The following is a 23,082-nucleotide window of genomic DNA, read 5'->3' on the forward strand; positions in this document are numbered from 1 at the left end:
ACTTTAAATGTTACAGAATCATTAGAAATAACATTTATAAAAGCATTGAAATTTGACACGATGTAAAATAAAAGTTGACTAAGGAATTACTTAAATGCATAATCAATATAATATTATGTGGCAAGAAAAAATATATATATTAGCATATTTTCCAGATAACTCCTGAAGGCAGTGTAAAGGACATCAAAATATTGTACATGTAAAACATATTTTTAAAGTCAAAGTTACTGACAGCTTCAATAAAGTTTTAAAATTGTTAAAGTATGAAATGTTGGTCTTAATGATTTGTTAACTTTTAGATTACCATTCACATAAGGTGTACTTAAGGTATTTAAGGGCCAGTTTATATGATTAAACTTCTACTGGGGCACACAGAATGGGTGGCATCAACCACAGCCAGTCTCTCTCAAAAATATAGGAAAATTATCACTGCCTTGTGGATTATTGTCAACCCTCTATGAAAAATGGGAGAACAGTGAAAGGGAGCAAGTTAAGAGATCAATAACAGTAAAGGGCTGACTAGGTGCATGAAAATAAATAGAAGAACCAGTATTGAAAAGAGAAAAGTTGTAATCGGAGAGCATATGCTCTACAGAGCAGCTCCTCCTATCAATATCAGCACTTCCCCAGAGAGTATGATGTCCCATTAAAGTCCCCTAGGATTAAAAAGGGAGATGGCAACTGTTCAATGAGAAAATCAAGGTCTGATTGATCATATGTGAAACAGTGATGGTATGACCCAACGAAACACAGATGGCTACAGCCTCCAAGGGTGCGTTAAGTGGCAAAGACAGGGTGGGCACATGCTGATCAACCACTCATCCATCATACAGCCTGTCACTTCTGTACAAAGAAAACTGCCAAAAGGTGACTGTATCAGCAGGTTTTAGAAATGTTTCCTATAAGGAAAGATATGCAGGATGGTAGGAAGCAATCAGTGTTTTGATGTCATCCAGATTAGAATGTACACCTTGACAGTTCCATTGTATCAAGGTGGCCATTTTTACTTATGTGTAGGCAAATTGGGTGGAGAACCCTTCTGTTTACAACCATGTCTTTCTTCTTGACAGTCTTTATTCAAGGAAGGTCTATTGGATCCTGCCCTTGATTGATTGGGCAGGTTTTTGCTGTTGGAAGGGGATTCCAGTGACTGAGGACATGAATGAATGATTGTTTAGTATCTTGGGGTGGGAGAAGATGTATCCAAGGAAGTGCCTGTACCCAGAACCAAAGGAAGTGGATCTTGGGATTTGTTGAAATGTGAGGGACAGAGATGGATGTTGAAGTTGATTTGTCAACTTTTTTAACCATGCAGGTGAAAAGACTTTTCATTTGTTTTGAGAATGATTCTTTTGGAGGCACAGAGAGATCTGTCTGCACTCACACTGTAGTAGTGGAATGAAGTGCAGCAGCATACATCCAAGATGAAGTGGTGGACAGCAACTTTCAAGCCTCAGGATAAGTAATGTTATGAATCATTTTGAAATGATGCACCTCTTTTTCTTCCAACCATTTAGGGCAAGAATGAAAGCAGGACAGGTGAGAGCCATTGCAATTGATGCAATGAGGGTCCATTTCACACTCATAGGCATCATGGTGCTTGCCACCTCAATGAGCACACATCAAGGACCTACGACATGACATCTGTGAGTGACCGAACCATTGGCACTGGAAACATCGGAAAATGTTTGGAACGTATGGCCATACTCTGCAGTTAAGATAACCTGCTTTGATGGTGGCAGGTGATGTGGTGATGAAAATATAAGAGTGAGGATATTAGTTGGCATCATAATTCTATCTTTGCGAGTGGAGATATGCCTCACTGCAGAAACTCCTTGGATGGAGAAACCAGCGAGAATCTCAGACTTGGGATGTTCTTCAAATCCCTCTCAACAATAATTCCTTGGGAAGAATTCAAAGTAGCATGAGGTGTAACCTCAATCGGTATATCCCCAACTATCTTTGAATGCAAAAGGAGTTCACTGTACTGAGATGTGGATGTTTCCACCAATATGTCACCAGGTTGAAGCTTCTTTACTGACTTTGGAGAGCCAGAAGTCCCTCTAGTCCCTTCTGATTGAAAAGGGGAGACATTTGTCCCTAAAGGTTTGTCTGAAAGAGAATGTAGGATAACAAAATGTGGTACAACAGGTTTTACAGATGTTGAAGATTGCTGCTCAGAGTCTTCAAGACGTGGTCGTTTACCTATGGATTGTTTTTTCACTATTTAAGTTTTTATTTGAACGATCCATAATAAAAAAAAAAAGGAAATTTTGGTGCCCAGCAACCCTTGATCCCTCTGAGGGAACGCACTACAATGTCAAACAAGGACATTGCAGCAACTCCAGGGTTTCATGAGCACTATAACCAAACACCAGCATGAGATATAATGTTCACAACACCTGTTGAGAACATCTAACACTGGTACTTGGTCGACCTTAGCCCAAGTGGACCAATCGATGTTTAGATCTCAAAGGAGGTAAACTGAAAGAACAGAACCCTCCCTAGAGGTCCCCTCACCACGTATAGGAATCCACATCGAGGAATCCAAATCAATTAGTTTATGTGGTAGTATTAAACATAATTACTGCTAGAACGTAATTAAATTACCCAGCAATATTGATGATACAAGTTACTCCATTAAAATTTTTATCTTAAATATTATACACATGTACAAACACACATTAAAACTATTTCAAGTGAAGAACATTCATAGTAATGTGTATATATTTGTAACAATGCTAAAAACAAACAGTGAAAAGTACTACTAAATATATACTTTTATATCAGTTGCTAGGTGTTAATTGTTATTAGAAATGTCCTCAGAATTATTGTGTATAAATGATAAAAATCAGGTGTAAAGGTAACAATTATTACTCTAAATGTGAAGGTGTCTAAAATTTATTGTGAATTTCTTGCTAGATAATGAGTTGCAAAAGTTGTGTATGTTGGGACTTTCCAAAGTGGTTGAATGCGCATTTGAAATGTGCTTATTTTTGTATTTAAACATTTTAAGTGGTGTGGCTAAATTAACAAGAAAAGTCTCTTCAACTGAACTGGCAGTTTTCCAAAATTTCTGAATAGTAGCTAAAACAGATCAAGGAACCCAGTTTTCAAACATGAAATATTTCTATTCCACACTTATTTGTTAGAATCTTTAGTTTGAAATACACATCTTCCTGTACTGTGATTAATTTGACAACTGTACCCATGTTTGTATTGACAAATATTTATCAAACAAATTTCTTATATTCTGTGGCTAACTTAAAATATGCTGTTTGTTCAACTTCACCACCTCTGAACAAAAAATTTGCACATCAAACTTATCCTGTATTATATTTGCATATTCTTAAATTATTTGTTACATACTCTTGGTCATACTGTTCTCGTGTTTTTATATGATTATTTGTATTAGATGTATATCTGAAGGGTCCCTGAAGGTGTTCTATTTCAAGAGTAGTTAAAACCAAAATTGAGAGTAAAAAAATGTTTTTATATTTGCTTTTGAAGACATGCTGTGTTGTAACCTATAGAGTGCATATTTTTTCTCTTGGTCTATGACATGTTTACTGACATCATGACAGTACAAATTTCAAATTAAGTGTCCTTTACCTAATGTCATTTTAGATTCTTTTGCTTAAAACAGGTAACCCCTCTAGGCAATCTATGACCCCCTCTTGGGGAAATTGTGACGTTTGAAAATTTTCTTACACATATGCACTGAAAAGCTTTAAAAATCTACATTAATTTGTGGTTGTGCACTTTGTCGTTTACTTTGGGCAGATTCAATATCTTTGTATATATTTTATAGTTATGTTCTACTTTTTCTGGATTCTCAATGCCATTATTCTTTTTGTTTTTTTTGACATGGCTTAAAACACATTAACCATAGTTTATTAAAAACCAATAGCATTCCTCATAGTAAGTGTTTTAGTTGTCTTTTAATAGAAGACTCACAAGAATATTAAAAGTGTGATAATTTATTGAAGAAGTACAAGTAATTTATACTGTGCCAAATGTTTACGATAATTTCTAAATAACATTTTTCTTTCCAAAACAACCATGAATCCAACCAGGCTTGCTTGAAATTTGTCCTGGGTGCAGAGATTGCATTGCAAAGCAATAAAATCATCTTGTAATCAGTGATCACTTGGTTTGCATTGGAGGTTCAATTACACATAATTCTGTGTTATAAAAAACAGGAAATTCTAGTAAAACACAAAAAAGTAACAGAATTTCTAAAATGCTTGTGTAATAAACCCACTGCTCAAATCACAAATTGTTTATGTAATGCAACATGAAAAATGTTCCACTGCTTCTACCACCATCTTCAAAATAAAACAAATCCTCGATGGGAAAATCCAAAATCCACAGAGGTTCAACAATAAGGAGAAAACCGGCCAATAAAGATGAGATGAGCCTTTCATTGGGCCACACCCATAAGTATAGAATCTAAACATAGTAAAAATTAAATATTACAGCAAATAGTACAGAGAAGTTAGTGTTTTAACATAACAGTATATTACCTTAAGCATTCTAATTTTTGCTTGACTGTCATGGCTGTTGACTTCCAATGTGCAGGTTCAGGATCAAAACCTGTAACAATATTATCAAGTGACAGCCAACTGCACTATTCATTGGTAGAGTAGCTCAAGAGTTGGCAATGAATTCTACTGGCCTTTCCCATGGTCAACAGTTCAAAATTAGTCTTAGAAGCTTTGTCATAAATAAACTTTAGTTTAGTGTACACAGCACTGTTGCAATAGGTGATCAATAAGTGAATAAATCTTTCATTGTTTCTAAATATTCAACAAGCATAAACTTACTGGATAGTTTCAAAGATACCCAGTATCCCATACGTGTGTGGATGGTGTTTAAAAAAACATCATCATAACCACTGAAGTAGTGTTAGTATATGAATCTGACATCATAATTCTCAAAGCTCACAGTGAAACACGTTCTCCCAGGCTATTCAGTTACTAGAATCATTACTTACTTTTACAATAAATGTGCAACTTCTCTGAATAAAAAAATGAACACAAAAAACAAAAGATGTTTTTATATTTAATTTATATTTTCAACATACTATAATACTCTCTCATAACAGGGTTGTCTAAAGCATCTTCTAGTGTATTTTGCAGTTCCTACATTGCAATTCTGTAAAATTTAAACTTTCATATATTCATTGTTTTTGTTATCTTACTTAAATTTCCACAACTTTACCATTCTCATTTTGTTGACAACTTCTCCAAAGTCTGAAAAACTTGATTACTATTCATATCTGCAAGTGATACACTGGTCTCCTTTCCTTGCTCTGTAATACAAACATTCCAAACATTTATAAAACAGTTTCAAGTAATGAATATTTGACAAAAAAAAATAAAAAAATTCAGCTGCCACATAAGAATCTTCCTAGAAATTGAAAGGTCAAATGTTGGTACTTAGTGCATTTCTAAATTCATTACAAACAAACAGTTTCTGAAACTACATATCAATAACTTGTGTCTTTTTAATATCTATGTATATATAAAAAACAGTGGTCTTTCATTTTCACACAAAGAAGTCTCCTATTAACAAACAATAAAACAAAGTTGCTTTATAAATCAGCATGCAACAAACAATTTTTGCAAGTCTTGCAAGAACATTCAGTAAAATCTAAGTAAAACTACTAAGTACATATAATTTTGTAAATTCTAAAAAGATGTAAAAAACATTTTATCAGAATTTAAAAAGATTTTTTAAAAAAGTCTAATGAATTAACGTCCTGTATAAAAAACAATCTAAACTAATAAAAATAATTATAAAACAGAGCATAAGATTCATAAGCAAGGAAACAAAACTATGGAAAAATCAAGTAATTTATGAATGTATAATAACAAAAAACACCAGTAAAGAACTGCTCAAGACATACAAGTCCACAAATAAGGTAGAACCTCTCACACAGGAAATACTGGAAAGGTTAGAGTCAAGTTGATGCTGCATTCAACTAGACAAATGTGAAAAAGCTAAGCCTAATTCAAAAATTGAGAAAGACTTCAAAGTGGACCAAATATTGAGTACAAGTCAGGAACAACTTAGAAAATTTGATCAATCAACTCTTATTTATATAAAAGTAGACAGCAAGAAGCAGTAGAGGGATAAGAAATGGGAAAAGATAGAGGTGGAGGGTTCAGGGAGTGGACTCATGAGATATCAATGAGAAAAGGGAGAACTGATGTTGGGCAGCATTAGCCTGAGTCTCAGGCATTTAACAACACCCATGAAAACTTCAGGGTGAAGAAGAGGAGCCAGATGGAGGTCATGGAGGTAGGAATAGGGAAGACAAACAGAAGAGAGAAAAGCATCATGTACTAGAAGGTTTCAAAAACAAAGTACTAAGCAAACATGAACAAGGTAAAAGATGAAATTTTGGTCAAGCTATAGAAAAGAACTGACTGTAGATTCCCAGCAAAACAGTCAGGATCATAATGTAGAGCTTCAGATAGGAGGAGATGAAGAGAGGACAGTTAACAATGAAGACTGGTAAAAGAAACAACAACAAAAACCAAAAGACTGGAAAATTGAGCACTAGGAAGTGTTACCGGAGACATGGAATCAGTCTCCTAAACAGAACTACAGGTATCAGGAATCCAGGAATAGAAAATAGGAATGGCCATACATCATGGAGAAAGATTCCTGGAGTTAAAAAAGATAAAGCATTTGAGAGTGGAAACAAAGATAATCCAGAATGTGTGAACATGGGTTCTTGTGCCTGGAAATGAAGGATAAAACCAAATAATCTTCAACATAAGGGTTATGTTGTAAGGGATAGAAAAAGTCAAAAGATGTACAAGAAATTAAAGAACAAACCTGAGTAATCAGATTCACAGAGATTTCGAGGAAGAACACTGCTCTCAACAGGTAAAGAGATAATAAAGACAAAGAACTCATGACTTGATGAACTACAGTGGTAATGTCTACCAGAGTCAGAGCTTCTAGTGGCCATATTCAAAGTAGTTAGCAACATCAGAGCCTTGGGAGGAGATACTGGTTAGAATCACTTGAATTCATAATTGTTGCAGCAATACATCAGATTTTTTTTTTTAGTTAATTATGGAGAAACAGCATTAAATTGAAATTAAAACAAACTAAAAAGGTGCTATTCTCTTATAGCAAATCCACATTGGGGTATCTGCTATGTCTAAGAAGAGGAATAGAAACCCTGGTTCTAGTGTCATAAATCTGTCCTGCTGGGGAACCAGTAGAAGTAAACCAGAAATAATTAAAACCATGAAAAGGCAATGCAAATCTCACAAAACAGATTAATTTTAAACTTAAAGAAATATGTCTAATAATGACAGTGACAAATATAAGAATGAAGTTTGAGTGCAAGTGTTTATGGAGATCACTGTACATGGTGGAGTGATATTGACATGTGATGATTATATCATGCACTAACATCTCTTAGGATAGTGGTATGTGCAAAATCTCAAAGACAAATGCTTGAGAAAGAGCTACTGTGTTTAGAGAGGTAAGAATATCATTTCAGAATTTTAATATTACTTGAACTGTCTGAAATAATCATGTTATGATGCATCATCTTCCAAACTAATAAAAATATATCATTTAATATTCATTGTCAATGTTTATATACACCAAAAATTACTTGCATACACAGTATTCAACATTTAGTAGGATTAACAGCATACAAAACTATATATGGTGTACATTTTTCATAGGGTTGTTTGTTTTTCATTTAATAAAAACATTATTCAAGTGACTAAAATAACTAAAATTTATCTATTTTTTACAAATTCTTCCCTACATATATATATTTTTTTATTTTTTCTTCCTGTATGTATTCACTTCATTGTCCAGTTTCTAGGTTATAGATTTCTATCACAGAAGAGTTACCATTATTCAGGTATAAACTGCATTTATTAAAAATAAAGTTACAGATTTCATATTCATACATTGTTCTTGCTTAAGAGTACAACAGTCTGACACTTCATAAAATTGCTTAATTTCTTCTCTGTTGAAAATATTTCATTTGGAGCTACTATAATTTAGAATTCCCTGTAGAATTATTAGCATGCTACAAATATATACAGATATAAAGTGTAGCAAATAATAAATGTAAAACAAAATACAAAAACAGACAAGTTGTACTTTCCACAACTTACCATATCTAGCATAGATTTTAGGTTGAACTCCACTGCTTTCACGAATTAAAATGGGAAATCCAGGGTTATTCTTCTTCACAGGTACATAAAATTTTTCAATAAAATCACTAAAAAAAAAAAAAAAGTCATTATGAAACACTGTAAATAAATAAAAAATTTACCATTGCTGACTCATCATGAAACAGCCTTTATTTACAAGCTCTAAAAGATATTTTTCCTTTAATGCAAGCTTACATCAATTATTTATCTATAATTACAAACAATTTATAGCCAGTGCATTAATATACACCATTAAAATATTTGAAATTCAATGCTTGAAGCTCTTTACTGATTTCTACGTTATGTATTTTGACAGTGGCATGTAAAGCTTGCTTAAACTTCCAAGACGTAGTCACTGAGATTTGTCCTTTAAAAATGGCAATGGGTTTGAATTGAATACACACAGAAATCAATGCAACCTGTTGTACCTCACACAGATCATTTCAATAAAAATGCACATTAAAACTAATACATGCAATGGCTATGTATTTGTGCTAAATGACAATTTTTTTGGATTTTCAGGAAGATATAACTGGGAAATTAAATTAGTAGTACAGTCCATTTTGGACATCAATTAGTAAACACACTGCACTGTAAAGTGTTCTTTTATTCACTGTAGTTATCTTTTATTCACAGCATAGCTTAATAAGACCACTATTAAAACAGACCCAATCTTGATTCATCTTTTTCTACATTTTCTGTTAAGGGCAGAGTTCCCATAAATCAGTCTAACTTAGTAACATGTAGAACATAAAATCATAGACAAGGCTTTATATTTCTATTTCTTTCTCTTGAAAATTCATCATTTTAATAACAGAAGAAAAACTACTCTATCTTATACAATTTTCGATTATACTCATAACAGATATTCCAGCATGAAAATACATGTAACCTGTGCTTGTATGGTTGAAAGCTTTGTTTTTTCCTTTTAATTAAAAAAAAAAAAGTGTCTTTCATGAAGATACAGCACTTCAGTAAAGTGGTGTCATCTCCACCATCAGTAGAAACTTTTAACCCTATGTCAAAATTACCATTTTTAAACCCCTTCTATACATGTTTGCTGAGTTACATTCAAAATTTAAATAAACCGCTTTAATATGAATGTACTTTAATGAAATTACTATCATCAAGTATGTTATAACTCCCAAGTTTTATATTATCGAAGTTTTATTCCTTTACTTTAAAAACATTTAAAACACCAATTAAAAGTACACGTTTTGGTGTCACATTCTCCACTTGCACTTACAAGTCTAAACTTTACAAGCTTACAGCTTTTAGTTGTGAGAATAGAATAAAAATTGTCAGCATACAAGGTCAAATTGAAGTTCCACCTGTCTTTCATTAGCATCAGAAAAATTTCCAAGAATCTCCTAATAAAACATATTAGAATATAAAACTCTTAACTTAAAGTCAGCTACTCCCACTTGCAAAGTCAAAGCTGTGTTGCTAGGTGATAGTTAGAAGTCGAATGACATTTACAACAAATAAAATTCAATTACAGCTTAAAAGAAACTTCTACCATTATACAAATTTGTAGTATGACACAGAAAAGAAGGCCTACGCTACTGTTCTCTTAATGTACCTATTGTTTGGCGTTTCTTGCCTTATATGTATTAGTTTGCTAATCGATAAGTTGCATTTAGGTTTTATGTTTATATTTTAATTAGTTATGTAATACTTGTGTTTATTAATGCATATTTGAAAATTTTAATGATTGCTTACATTTAATCCTATGTAGTTTTTTTGACTTTTGGAAATGTCTAAGCGAGGTAGTGCAAGCATTAGTGAGAGTTTGTGGACAATCTTTCCCCTGTAATAACTGATATAATCACGGGGTCACATTAGCAGGAACAGGTTGGCACACTTGCATCAAGAATAAAAAGACAAAGAATTGGAAAACAAAATTAAAAATAAACTACAGGTGAAAAGATAGACTAGAAAGTATGCATATAATATTAAAAAATTACAAAAACTATTAACATTGTAAAAGGTATGTACGTATTTCAATTTCTTAAATGTAATAATTTCATCATACTGTATGTTGTTGATAATTTCTACAGTTAATGATATAATAGAAAAAATATAAACATTTACTTTAAAAATCATTTGCTATTCATTTAGGAGGTTCTATAAGATAATAGTTTTATTTTGTTTATACGTGAAATGAAAATCACATTGCCTGTGTACTATACTGACACCGAGTGTTTATAACTACATTATGCAATGATTGTTAAATGTCTTATTTTTCTAAACCTACATAATCTTAGGATTGTGAAAGACAAACTTAAAACTATTTCATCAACTAGTTTCATTATTATAAAGAACTTTTATTGGAGTTGCATACCTACTTACACTAAGCAGGTCCTTTAATTGATTGTTTGGAATTAAGCACAAAGCGGTACAATGGACTATTTGCAACTTGCACACAAGGGTTATCGAGACCCTGTGTTTAGCGATGTGAATCTGCAGACATACCTCTGTCCCACTGGGGGAATCAAGTGGATTATAGTCATACAGATAAAATATGGTTGGTTGGTTTGGTGTTTTACAGCACAAAGCAACTAGGATTTCTGCACCAAACATCTAGTAAAGAGTTAAAATTTGAGTAAAATTATTAATATTCATAAGAATATTGAGGTGAAACTAAACAAAGTTTAATTTTTGAATTAAAAACATAAGTAGCATTAAATCCAATTTTTATATATAATCTACAGCAGTACGAGAAAAACTACAGTAATACAAGTTGTAAAGGACTTTCTGTAGCATTAATGTAATTATCATAATTGGCTAGGATGACTAATGGGCAAGCTAAAAAAAAAAAATCAGTGTTAGTCATCTGAAGTTGGCCTTTCCAGTCCTGGTTTGGAGTTATTTGACATTACATCCATCTTCTAATTTTAAATCAAACTAGATGTACTTTGATTCTTAAGAGGAAATCACGTTAAAAAAAAGAAAAAAGGTCTAATTTATAAATTAAAGAAACATAAATGGCATTAAAAAGATTAATGGCCTTTAAAAACCTAAAAACATTTCTAAGGTGGACAGTGTCACCATCACCAATAACACTGTCTAATGTCATGCATAAACCTTGAGACAAAACACGTTTAAAATGGTGCTGTCGTTGAGAGTCGTAATGACGGAAAGACAGTAAAATATGGCTTATTGTGACCTGAAAGAAAGGGTTACTGACCGGTAGCTGACCACATGTTTGAAGGCAGTTATGTAATTGAGTGCAGGAATGTAGAGGGCGTACTTAGATGTTGAATTATATTTATTAACATAGGTATAAAGGTGTTTCTTTGTATTGGTTTATTTTGGGCTTGAGTTGTTATATAAGTGAAGCTTCTTTAATTTTGTGTTTATGTTCATTTCTTTATTTAGTATTTGTGTTTTCTATGGTTATGTTGTGTTTATTTGATTTGCAGTATTGAAAAATGCGTGAAGGTGACTTTTTGTGTTCTTTGAATCTGGTTTCCATTTCAATGATGACAAGAAAACCCACTTGTAGAGAAATATATATGTAAAAACGGCTGGTTTGGGTTGAGAAAAATGTTTATGTTGAAGAGCAAAACAATGTTTCAACCTTCTTCAGTTATTGTCAGGTTCACAAAATAAGAAATAGGTAACTGACTGATAGCTGACCACATGTTTGAAGGGTGGATGAGAACTAACATGAAGCAATTCCAGGATCAGAAGAGAACTAAGCAAGTCAGTATGAATCATGCAATTTCAGTACCGCTCAACTTCTGTGATCCAGAGCCAGAGAAATGGTGTACAGTTCAGCAGTGAACATGAAAACTATAGGAGGTGATTCTGCATGCAACAACCAAACCACAACAAATCATGGCAGAGCCCACAGAGTCACCTGATTTGAACCATCTGTATAAATAGGAATGGAAGGATGGTTCTAAAGATGGTCAGCAAATAACACAGTTTTTCCAATTGAGAGAATCTGCTTTTCTCAGACGACTTAAAGACAGGTCACATTTGGGGGCTGTAATAAGCCATGGTTGGATGGGTTGACCAGTAGATACCTCAACATTATCCAAGGATTTACCCAATTCATCCAACTGTGCCTGGATACGAAGGCCAAAAGAAGCAATGGTAGATCGTCTGTTTTGAGAAAGCATGATCCAGGTGGGATGTTGTGGTAAGAATCAAAGTTCCGAAGCATACAGTAAAGACAGTTGCAAGCAGTGAAGGTGTAGAGAAGGCTTGTGAGACTGTATATAAGCACTGAACTGGAGAAGTATGGAAAGCCCCAGTGCAGAGCCAAAGTCCCTGATGACAAATGGAGTCCAGCATCTTCTAGGCAAAGGTTCTGGCAGAGCCATAGACCAGTGAGCCACAGTCTAGTTTTGATCAAGTATGAGCACAATATATCTTTAGCATAGAACATCGATCCACTCCCCAAGTGGTGGAAGAGGACACGGAGGATGTTCAGTGCTCTTGTACATTTGACTTGCAGCTGCTTGATGTGTGGTATAAAGATCAGCTTATGGTGAAAGATAAGCCTCAAGAATTCTGTCTCAGGGACCACAAGTAGCACAACTTCACTGACACAGAGTTCTAGATCAGAGTGAATATCCCATTTGGAACAAAAGTGCATGCAAACAATTTTAGAGAGAGAGAGGAGTTACAACCATTTGCTGTGGTCCACTTCAGGAAATGATTGAGGGCAGTCTGTAGGACAGTTTGCTCAATCCAGCTTCCATCATGACATACAAGTCAGATGGCATCAACCATGGCCAGTCTCTCAAAATTATAGGAAAATGATCACTGCCTCGTGAATTATTATCAACCCTCCATGAAAAGTGGGAGAATAGTGAAGGGGAACAAACTGAGAGACCAACAGCAGCAAAGAATTGACTAGGTGCATGAAAATAAGTATAAGAACTAGTATTAAAAAGAGAAAAGTTGTGATCAGACAGCATACGTTCTACAGAGCAACAATTCCCATCAGAGTATGATGTCCATTAAAGTCCCCAGGATTAAAAAGGGACACAGCAACTGTTCAATGAGAACATCAAAGTCTGATTGATCACATGTCAAACAGTGATGGTATGACCCAAAGAAACACAGATGGCTATAGCCTCCAAGGGTGTGTTGAGTAGCAAAGACAGGAGGGGCACATGCTGATCAACCAACAGTGCCACCCCTCCATGCACTCATCCATCACACAGCCTGTCATTTCTGTACAAAGAAAACTGCTGAAAGGTGATTGTATTGGCAGATTTCAGAAATGTTTCCTGCAAGGAAAGACATACAGAATAGTAGCAGGCAATAAGTACTTTGATGTCGTCCAGATTAGAATGTAAACCTCAGTTCCATTGTATCAAGTTGGCCATTTTTATCTATGTGTAGGTGAATTGGATGGAGAGCCCTACTGTTTATGACCATGTCGCTTTTCTTTATTCCCTTTATTTGAGAGAGGTCTGTTGACCTCCATGGATCCAGCCCTGGGTCAATTGGGCAGTACTTTGTTATTGGAAAAGGATTCTAGTGACTGAGGATGTGAACAAATGATCATTTAGCATCCTGGGATGGGAAAAGAAGATGTAGCTGAGGAAATGCCCATATCCAGAACCAAAGGAAGTGGAACTTGGGGTTTGCTCAAATGAATGGTAGGGACAGAGATAGGTGTTGATGTTGATTCATCAACTTTTTTAATCCTGGAGGCCAAAAGATTTCATATGGTTTCAAAATAATTCTTTTGGGGGCACAAGGAGATACATCTGCACTCCCACAGTAGTAGTAGTAGATGTGCAGCACTATGTGTCTGAGATGAAGTGATGGACAGCAACTTGAGCCTCAGGGTAATAAATTTTTTAAATTGCCTTCAAACACTGCACCGCTTTTTCTTCCAACCATTTAGGGCAAGAATGAAAATAGGATAGGTGAGAGCCATTGCAATTAATACAATGAGGGTCCATTTCACATTCATAGCCATCATGGTCCTTGCTACCACAACAAGCACATGTCAAGGAACCACAATGTGATGTCTTCGAGTGACCGAACTGCTGACATTAAAACATCTGAGAAACATCTGAGAAGGTTTGGAATGTATGGCTGTATCTTGCAATTAAGACAACCTGCCCTAATGGTGGCAGGGGACATAGTGATGTAAATATCAGAATGAGGATACTGGTTGGCATCATAATTCTATCTTTGCAAATGGAGATATGCCTTATTGCAGATCCTCCTCGAGTGGAGAAACCAGAGAGAATCTCTGACTTTGGGACGTTCTTCAAATCCCTCTCAACAATAATTCCTCGGGAAGAATTCAAAGTAACATGAAGCATAACCTCAATCGGTATATCCCCAATCGCCTTTGAATGCAAGAGAAGTTTCACTGTGTTGAGATGTGGATGTTTCCACCAATATGTCACCAGGTTGAAGCTTCTTTACTGACTTTGGAGAGCCAGCAAGTCCCTGTAGTCCCTTCCGATTATAAAAAGGGAGACATTTGCCCTAAAGGTTTTGTCTGAAATAGAATTTAGTATAAGAAAATGAGGTACAAGTGTTAGAGATGGAGACTGGTGCTCAGATTCAAGATGTGGTCGTTTACCTATGGGCCATTTTTTTTTCACTATTTTATTTCAGTTTTTATTTGAAGGATCTACAATAAAAAAGAAGGAAATTTCCGTGCCCATTAACCCCACCCACCATGAAGCCCTATGAGGGAACACGCTACATGCCAAACAAGGGCACTGCAGCAATGCCAGTGCTCACAAAACCCTATAACCAAACACCAGCATCAGATATAATGTCCACAACACCTGTTAAGAGCATCCAACACTGGTACTTGGTTGACCCTAACCCAAGTGTACCAGCCTATTGACCCTATGGGGGACCATCCCAAGGCTGCCCCTCTGCAGGAATTCAAGGCCAAAATGGTGCATTAGGGTTGGATCCCTCAACCACCAGGATCTTCTTCTCCCCTTCACTTGTTACTACTCACAGCAAACCTGTGGATGGATGTTTAGATCCCAGAGGAGATAAACTGAAAGTAATTAACCAACAGGCTTTACAAAGTAGAATTAAGTTCACTTTTGACCCTCTTAAGACATTCTCCATAGTTTGCAGTGCTTACATACACATTTTAGTTGAGATTGGCAAAAAAACAGGCTCAGAGGAGTTAGGGTACAAACAAAAATTTGTCTTGTTATATACAAGACCTGCCCTATATATATTGTTATATGTACTGGTAATATTTCTTTGCACAGAAATAACATTAGCATAAAAGATGTAATCAAAATAAGTATGCAAAGAGAAAAGAAAATATCAACTGTGATAAAGTATTTGACATCCAAGTATTAGTCACCTGAATGAGAAAAATAACCTTTAGCCATCATAAATAAATATCCTTTAATGTTTAAACAGGAATTTGAGAAACAAATACAAATATTTTATTTCCTAAACATTATGGAAATTATTTTGTATGCAAAACTTGCATTTATAGCGAGGACTAGACAATTTATTACCATCAAGTTCAAAACTTTATCAAGTTGTTGCTCACCAAAATTTATCCAAGATTCATAAAATTTTTCTTAATATGTTTAAGAAAAAATACATTTTGACAAGAATTGGTATTAATATTAAATAAGCTTCAGTTCAATCTACTACAAGGCTGTATAAATATGACAAGCAAAACAAATATTTACACAGGATTATCAACAAACAGCAGAATACAAATTTTGTCAGTAGGTTGAATGTACAAGGGAAGGAGACACCATAAGTTCATGAAGTTTTTAAATAAGACAGATAATTCAAACATATTTTATTCTGAATGAAAGAAAAAAGCATTTTTTGAAAATTAATCATGATTTGGACCTGAAGGAAGAAGGCATTATTTAAAAAACAATAACAAAAGCTAGTAAGCCCACTGGAATGTACATATATGATTGATAAAATACATCAGACCTTCAGTGATGTCAAAAAAACCCACTTGTAGAGAAATACATATGTAAAAACAGCTTGTTTAGGTTGAGAATTTTTTTTTCTTTTACGTAGAGGAGTGAACAGGTTCACTTACGATGACCGAATATCGAAACGTTTTTCACTACTCTATGTAAAAGAAAAAAAAATCTCAACCCAAACGAGCCGTTTTTACATATATACATCGAACCTTATACTTAAATAACACTACATAACAAAATTTTTACTTTTTCTTGTTCCTAGGCATAAAGTGTTATTTCCCAATTGCTTATACCTAAAGTAAATGAAAAAGACCCATTTTTCTCTTCAAATTTTGATTTCATAACCTGGGTAATGAAATTTTCAAATTAACCCATTTTCCAGAACATTCCAGGTACATTCAGTGCTGAGTAGCTGATAGAGAATTTTCCCAAACTTAAAGAATTTTCTCATAGTAATATATATGTACACACACACACACACACAGGGACTCACCACTTCAGTTTAGTTCTAGCTACTTAAGTGAACATATAGACCCATGAATTTATCTGAGATGGCATCAAGAAGCTGCAAGCATTCTCAAGATGCATTCTGTTATGCATGTGGCCAATTTATCAAGACAAGAGCAAAAAAGTACTCTGTAACAGCAACTGCTAAAATGTGTGAAGACTACAAGACATATTTCAGCATGCCTGATGGGGATCAAGACAAACCCTGGGTACCTCATTTTACCTGTGAAGGTAAGACGGACAATGTTTTCTTACTTGAATAGTAAGATTTTATACTATACAAATTTTAGACATCTTAAAATTTAAATATCTTCTGGTGCACTTCAAAGAGAAATACAACAACATCAAGACCTTGCTAGAAGCCTTGAAGTATGAGGAGTATGACTGGGAGGTTATCGAAGACTTCAAAATGGTGGCATTCCTTATGGGTCTCCAAGGAGGCTTTACCAAGTTTCCCTTGTTATCTTTACCTTTGGGACAGCAGGAACACTGCAGCACACCCAGAGATGCCAACTATTTCAAATAACTGAGCGTAATGATTGTAGACAGAGCCCGTACAGATATCGTACAACCACTGGATACAGTTTTGAGTCATCCATGTGTGTGCATCCATCTGTGGCTAAACTGTAAACACTGTTAATAAGTATGCTTGAAATCATTTTGTCATCTTCACAACCCAACATTTGTACAATGGTTGTAGTTTTGGTTCTAGAACAGCCATATTTTTTCGCTATATCAGAGTCTGAGAACATTTTTCTGAATAGATGTCCTCCATGATCGGCTACAGCTTGGGGCAAATTATGTGTAATGACGAATTGTGTGAACATCACTTCTGCATTTATGGTTTCATACTCTGAATTCTTACTCATAAATGTTGTTATCTGCATCATTTTTGTCTTCGCCTCAGCCTTTCGTTGGTGAGATGCCAATTTTGTATGTCTGGAACAATCGTTTATCCCACCATGCGCCACAGAAAATTCGATGTGACAAACTGTACAAATCGCACAACTATCACAGACTTTTGATGCAATGACTGGATATTTTGCACTATACTCTTTCCTAAATATTTGATTCACAGTTTTAATCCTTTTAGATTTGCCAGAAACAAGACAATCTGGTGAACGAGGCCTCTTTTTTTCCATCTTGTGAATGATCCCATTGGTGTTTCTATGCTGCTGAGAAAATGAGAAATACTCATCTACGCAAACACTGATTGGCTGACAAGCATTGATGACGTAACTATGGATTTTCCCATGTACCCAGTATGGAGAAGCACCACACTCAAACTATTGGTAGACATCGGAGAAACAAATATTTTTTATTATTTCAAGCACAAACATGATTATCGTAAGTAGCCATTTGGACTGTCTTTTATTAATTATCAAAATTTATTTGTATCTCACCAGAAATTTTCTTTTCAACCCTTTCAAGCCCTGGGGGAACAATTTATCACTTTATTGTGTAGGCCTATATAATATATAATAATTTGGGAGTTGCAACAAGTCATAATATTTGTCTGTATGAGCGTATAGTTGTAATGTATACACCAAAATCATAATGATTATGCTCAAATCATAATGGTTGGCATCTCTGCACACCACAACAGGAAGCACTGGCCACAAAGGACTGAGTTCTCTATGGGGAGGCACAATGTCAAGTGTGAGCCACTAATGGACCTCCCAAAAGTGTTGTTACCACCATTGCACATAAAATTGGGTCTTGTGAAACAATTTGTCATAGCTCTTGATAAGGAGTCTGCAGCCTTCAAGTACCTGCCAAACTTCTTCCCTAAGCTATCTGAGGCAAAGGTCAAAGCTGGTGTCTTCACTAGACCACAAATAAAGAAGATCCTGGAGTGCACAGAATTCCCAAAGAAGCTCAGTAGGAAGGAAAAAAAAAAAAGTTTGGGACAACTTTATTGCACTGGTCCAGGGCTTCTTGGGCAATCACAAGGCTGAAAATTATGTGGAACTGGTTGAGGCACTGGCGAAGAACTACAGCAAAATCAGCTGCAGGATGTCCCTGAAAGTCCATATTCTTGATGCTCATATTGATAAATTCAAGAACATGGGAGCATATTTAGAGGAGTAAGGCGAGCGCTTCTATCAAGATATACTGGACTTCGAATGTCACTACCAAGGAAGGTTAATGAAAACATGATGGGAGACTATATTTGGGGACCGTTACATGTAAGTGGTTTACAATGCAGTCGCAAATCTCGAAAAACTACTCTTTTCTAAACATTTTTGCATAACTTTAGTACAAATACATGTAAATCTTGATTCATGTATTGTTTTATTCAGACCTCATGTAAATGAAAATGTGCAAATTTGCCTGTTTTTACATAGAAAATCGGTTAATTTCTAAATTTCATTATCCAGGTCACAAAAGCAAAGTTTGAAAGGAATAATAGATATTTTCTGTACTTTTACAATATAAGCAATTAAGAAATAACACATACTGTCCTGGAACAAAATTTGTGTTATATAGTGTAATCAGACCTCAGTATAAAGAGAACTCAACAATACAATTTCATCTTACCTGATGCATTGTACCACATTAAAAATCGCATTATTCTATTACAACCAATCCTGTATCTAGATTTACTTTCAAGATTCATTATTATTCTTTCCATTTCAAGAAAACTGTTTAATTTATTGTCTGTTTTTGAAGCTTATGCAAGCCCATTTGTTTTTATGAAAGTCTCAGTATTCCACTGATTAAACAGCCTTTATTATATTTTAAAATTTGGAATACTGAAAAAATCTAGGTGTTCCACAATTTTTTAACTATCACATATAAATACCAGATATTCAAAATTTCAGAATTATTAAATGAAAATAAACATCATAAACCTTGTGATTGGCTTGGGTTATACATTGAACAAAGAATATTTTACCATTTAATTTTAGAAATTTTTTTATTTTTCATGCCATGTACCAATACTTTTTATAATTCAGTAAATTTATGGCTTAGACTTGTGTCATTTTTCACATTCATTAACTGCTTATGTAGTGCCTAAGAACTTGAATTACACAAACAATGTCCTTTAACCATATGCACAAATGCAGTACTAAATTTTAACATGCAAACAGTTGTACATGGATTTCAATAACACTTAAGTAGCCATAAGTCTATTTAATGCAACCACTGAATTTAATTGTGCTTAGATTGTGTTGTTTGATTCAACAGAATTAAAAATATAGTTGTGGCTACTTAAACACAGTCAGTTATAACATACAGGATTTATTAACTTACCAAAAATATGTAGGCTTTTTCCAACCACACAAGCCAAATGGAGAAAAAATTTTACGCTCATAGAAAAGTAAAAAATTAATGGACAATATTTATTGCAACCAGATTTTGTAAATGAAAAAACAAGATATTAATACCACAGATACTAGGGTATGGATTTTGTTATGGAATAAATTTGTCAAAGACTGTGTGAATTTTTAAAAATGAATTATGGGGCTCAATCTGTGTTTTTTACACTTTGTTACACAAGTACTGAAGATGAAAATGCTGTAAAACAGGAGAAACTTGAAGCCAGATATCCTGTTATAATAAAAACCAGAAGATATGGTTTATACTTTTATGAAATTGACATATCCAGGACCACAGGGCAAATCTATGACAAAACAAAATCATGGATTGCAATAAACTTTTTCCATAACACTCAGCTAATATCCAGGAATGATAGCCACTTTTGGTGATGCTAACAGTATTAATATATTAATTGATTTAAGCCTGGGCGCATGTGTTATTTTTGTGTTTACCACTGAAACAGGCTAGTGTTCATCCAAAGTATTCTGATAAATATCGTAACTTATAGTGACTTGAGTTTCTCTTAAACATCTTTAAAAAAAAAAAAGAAGTTAAAACTTGTTTTATAGCATGTAGCACTTAATTTAAAATGTTTTATATGTTTAGCATGACATTACATTAAAAATTTTACTTTCCTTATAATGATAAAATAAGGAAATATTGTTTATATTCTCAATGTTTTTCATGTTTTGCCTTCATGTCCATTTGTTTTAAAAATTTTGGTCATCCAAGCTTTAACTTGAGTGAAGTGAACAATAAGCACAAATTTTAATGATATATATCTGCTCGTACAAAACGTTTTGGTATGTAAATAGCACAAACTGATAGAACATTATTTTCATTCTACAGCTAACCCTACCATAAATAATAGTGATACCAAAAATCAAAATGTTTTTATACATTTGTGTTAGCAGACACCATTTTCAAAATTAGGTTATATTTGCAAGATACGAAGTGATGTGTTAATGTAATGCTGGTACTCGTTTGAACTATCTTCAGTATGTTTACACTTTTAAAGGATAAACATATGAATGTAATTTCTAAATCATCGAATTTGGTTTGGTTTTTGGTGATTAATTTAATTATTGTTACGAGTGAGTACACTGTAGAGTGGCAACGAATCCAAATGACACCATTGTATAATCCTCAAATGGCTTTTCTTCAATGCTTGGTGTTAAGTTTATATATTACAAAGCATAACTTTTCTATCAAAATAAATAAATAAAAAGATTTTTGCTGTCACAAATTACTGCAGTATTGTTGTTGTTTTTCATTTTGAATACAATTAAATTACTCTTACCGAACACCCTTGCTATGAATTGACTTCTGACAGAGATGCAATCTCAATTCCTTGAGATGAGCTCCAAACTTTAAAACATTTGACCCAGCCATGAAGATTTATCACCTTTTGGTTTTACAACACAATTCGTTAACAAAAATCCAAATTCTACACGCAACGGACAAAAACTAACTGCTTATAATACCGAATTCTGCGATATAGAGTATTAACTCCTATAAGTGACCTCTGTGGAAATTTCAACATACTCACAGCGTTGAAATAAAAAAATTGTCGGGCTCTTGGGAACAGGGGAATTTAAAGAAAACAAATCTATTATAGTTAAAACACCGATAATTATATTTGATGTTAAAAAATATTAAATTATAAAATGCTAAATGAGAAAAATAGCAATAGCGTTGAGAACTGTATTACTTGTCAAAAAAATTTGAATTTTTGTTTTTATATAACTAGCTATTAAGAACAACATCAGGCCCGGCATGGCGAGGTGGGTTAAGGCGTATGACTCGTAATCTGAGAGTCGTGGGTTCGCATCCCCCTCGCACCAAACATCCTCGCCTTTCCAGCCGTGGGGGTGTTGTAATGTGACGGTCAATCCCCTTATTCGTTGGTAAAAGAGTAGCCCAAGAGTTGACGATGGGTGGTGATGACTAGCTGCCTTCCCTTTAGTCTTACACTGCTAAATTAGGGACCGCTAGTGCAGATAGCCCTCGAGTAGCTTTGCGCGAAATTCACAAATAAACAAACAAGAATCCCATCCACGTTGAATATTTGAATAATCACTAGTAAAGAAGTGGCTACTTAACTACCGCACAATAAATAGTACTAAAACAAAATATTTCAACAACTTTATTGATTAAAATTGTTGAGCTGTTGTTTTCTCGTGCAAAGCTACACGATGGGTTAGCTTCACGCTGTCTTACTAGCAGTTTGAGGGTCGCGGCTTCAACTCTCAGTCACATCAAACATCAGCGGTGGGGAAGTTACGGTCAATTCGTTGGTAAAAAGTAGCTTAAGAGATGGCGGCAAGTGGTGATGACTAGCTGCCTTTTCTCTAGTCTTACACTAGCATGTTTGGTAGGACGGAGATGATCAGTAAAGGTGTTCTCAAGTTGTTAAAATTTGTTAAAAGTGTGACCTCATGAATTGTTACATACATCCAACAAAAACTAAAAGAAGAAGAAAATCCATACATTATTATTTCACTGGAAATAAATATAAAAAGTTTCTAACTTTTTAAAGAGAAGTTGAACATAGGCAATTATTTACAGACTTCTCCAAGCTGGTTAAAGTATTTTTTATAACAAATGATAGGTCTAATTGTTTCCGACGCTCCACCAATTTTATGTATTTAAATTGTAAATTTTAAAGTACTAAATGTACTTTAGCAGATTCGCTAAACCAAAATTAAGATTAACAAATATTTTTATTTCTTGCTTATGAAGCTCATATATTGTCTTCAATGTACTGTATGCACCTTTCACTAATTTGTGCAACCAACATCCCGCAAACACAGTTCACAATGGAAATTAAAAACATAACAAACTGACATTTATTGATGTGATTGTTGTCAAGCCAAATACCACAAGAATTTATTTGAAAAGCCATGGGTACAGCTATAAATTAAACGGCACCTACAGCGTAATAATAGCCATCATAGACTAACAGTATCTGTTACACCAAAAAAGTTAAGAAGAGGGAAGCAAAACAAATCACGATAAACTTCCTTAACAGCTGGTCCCCCACTAGTACAGCGGTAAGTCTACGGGTTTACAACGCTAAAATAAGAGGTTTGATTCCCCTTGGTGGGCTTACCAGGTAGCCTGATGTGGCG

The 23,082-nt window shown here is 34.3% G+C and overlaps 1 protein-coding gene across 4 annotated transcripts in view; it reads right to left on the minus strand.

Moving 5' to 3' along the window:
• Positions 1-21,511, minus strand: part of ND-B8 (NADH dehydrogenase (ubiquinone) B8 subunit) — a 35,900-nt gene extending 14,389 nt beyond the window's left edge. For 2 of the 4 annotated variants that reach the window (XR_013017804.1, XM_076468746.1), the window contains exons 1-3: positions 21,252-21,511; positions 8,163-8,269; positions 5,224-5,314 (exon numbers count right to left, since the gene is read on the minus strand). Coding sequence is in view for 3 of the 4 variants with exons in the window: in XM_076468746.1 (XP_076324861.1) it covers positions 5,229-5,314; positions 8,163-8,269; positions 21,252-21,343 (285 nt within the window). In the remaining variant the exon portion in view is untranslated. Of the gene's footprint in view, positions 1-3,964; positions 4,453-5,051; positions 5,315-8,162; positions 8,270-21,251 lie in introns of those variants that run through there. The other 2 variants (XM_076468744.1, XM_076468743.1) reach the window with 2 other exon arrangements.
• Positions 21,512-23,082: the final 1,571 nt, after the last annotated feature.

This window comes from Tachypleus tridentatus, chromosome 11, assembly GCF_004210375.1.
Source record: "Tachypleus tridentatus isolate NWPU-2018 chromosome 11, ASM421037v1, whole genome shotgun sequence".
Taxonomy (NCBI): domain Eukaryota; kingdom Metazoa; phylum Arthropoda; class Merostomata; order Xiphosura; family Limulidae; genus Tachypleus; species Tachypleus tridentatus.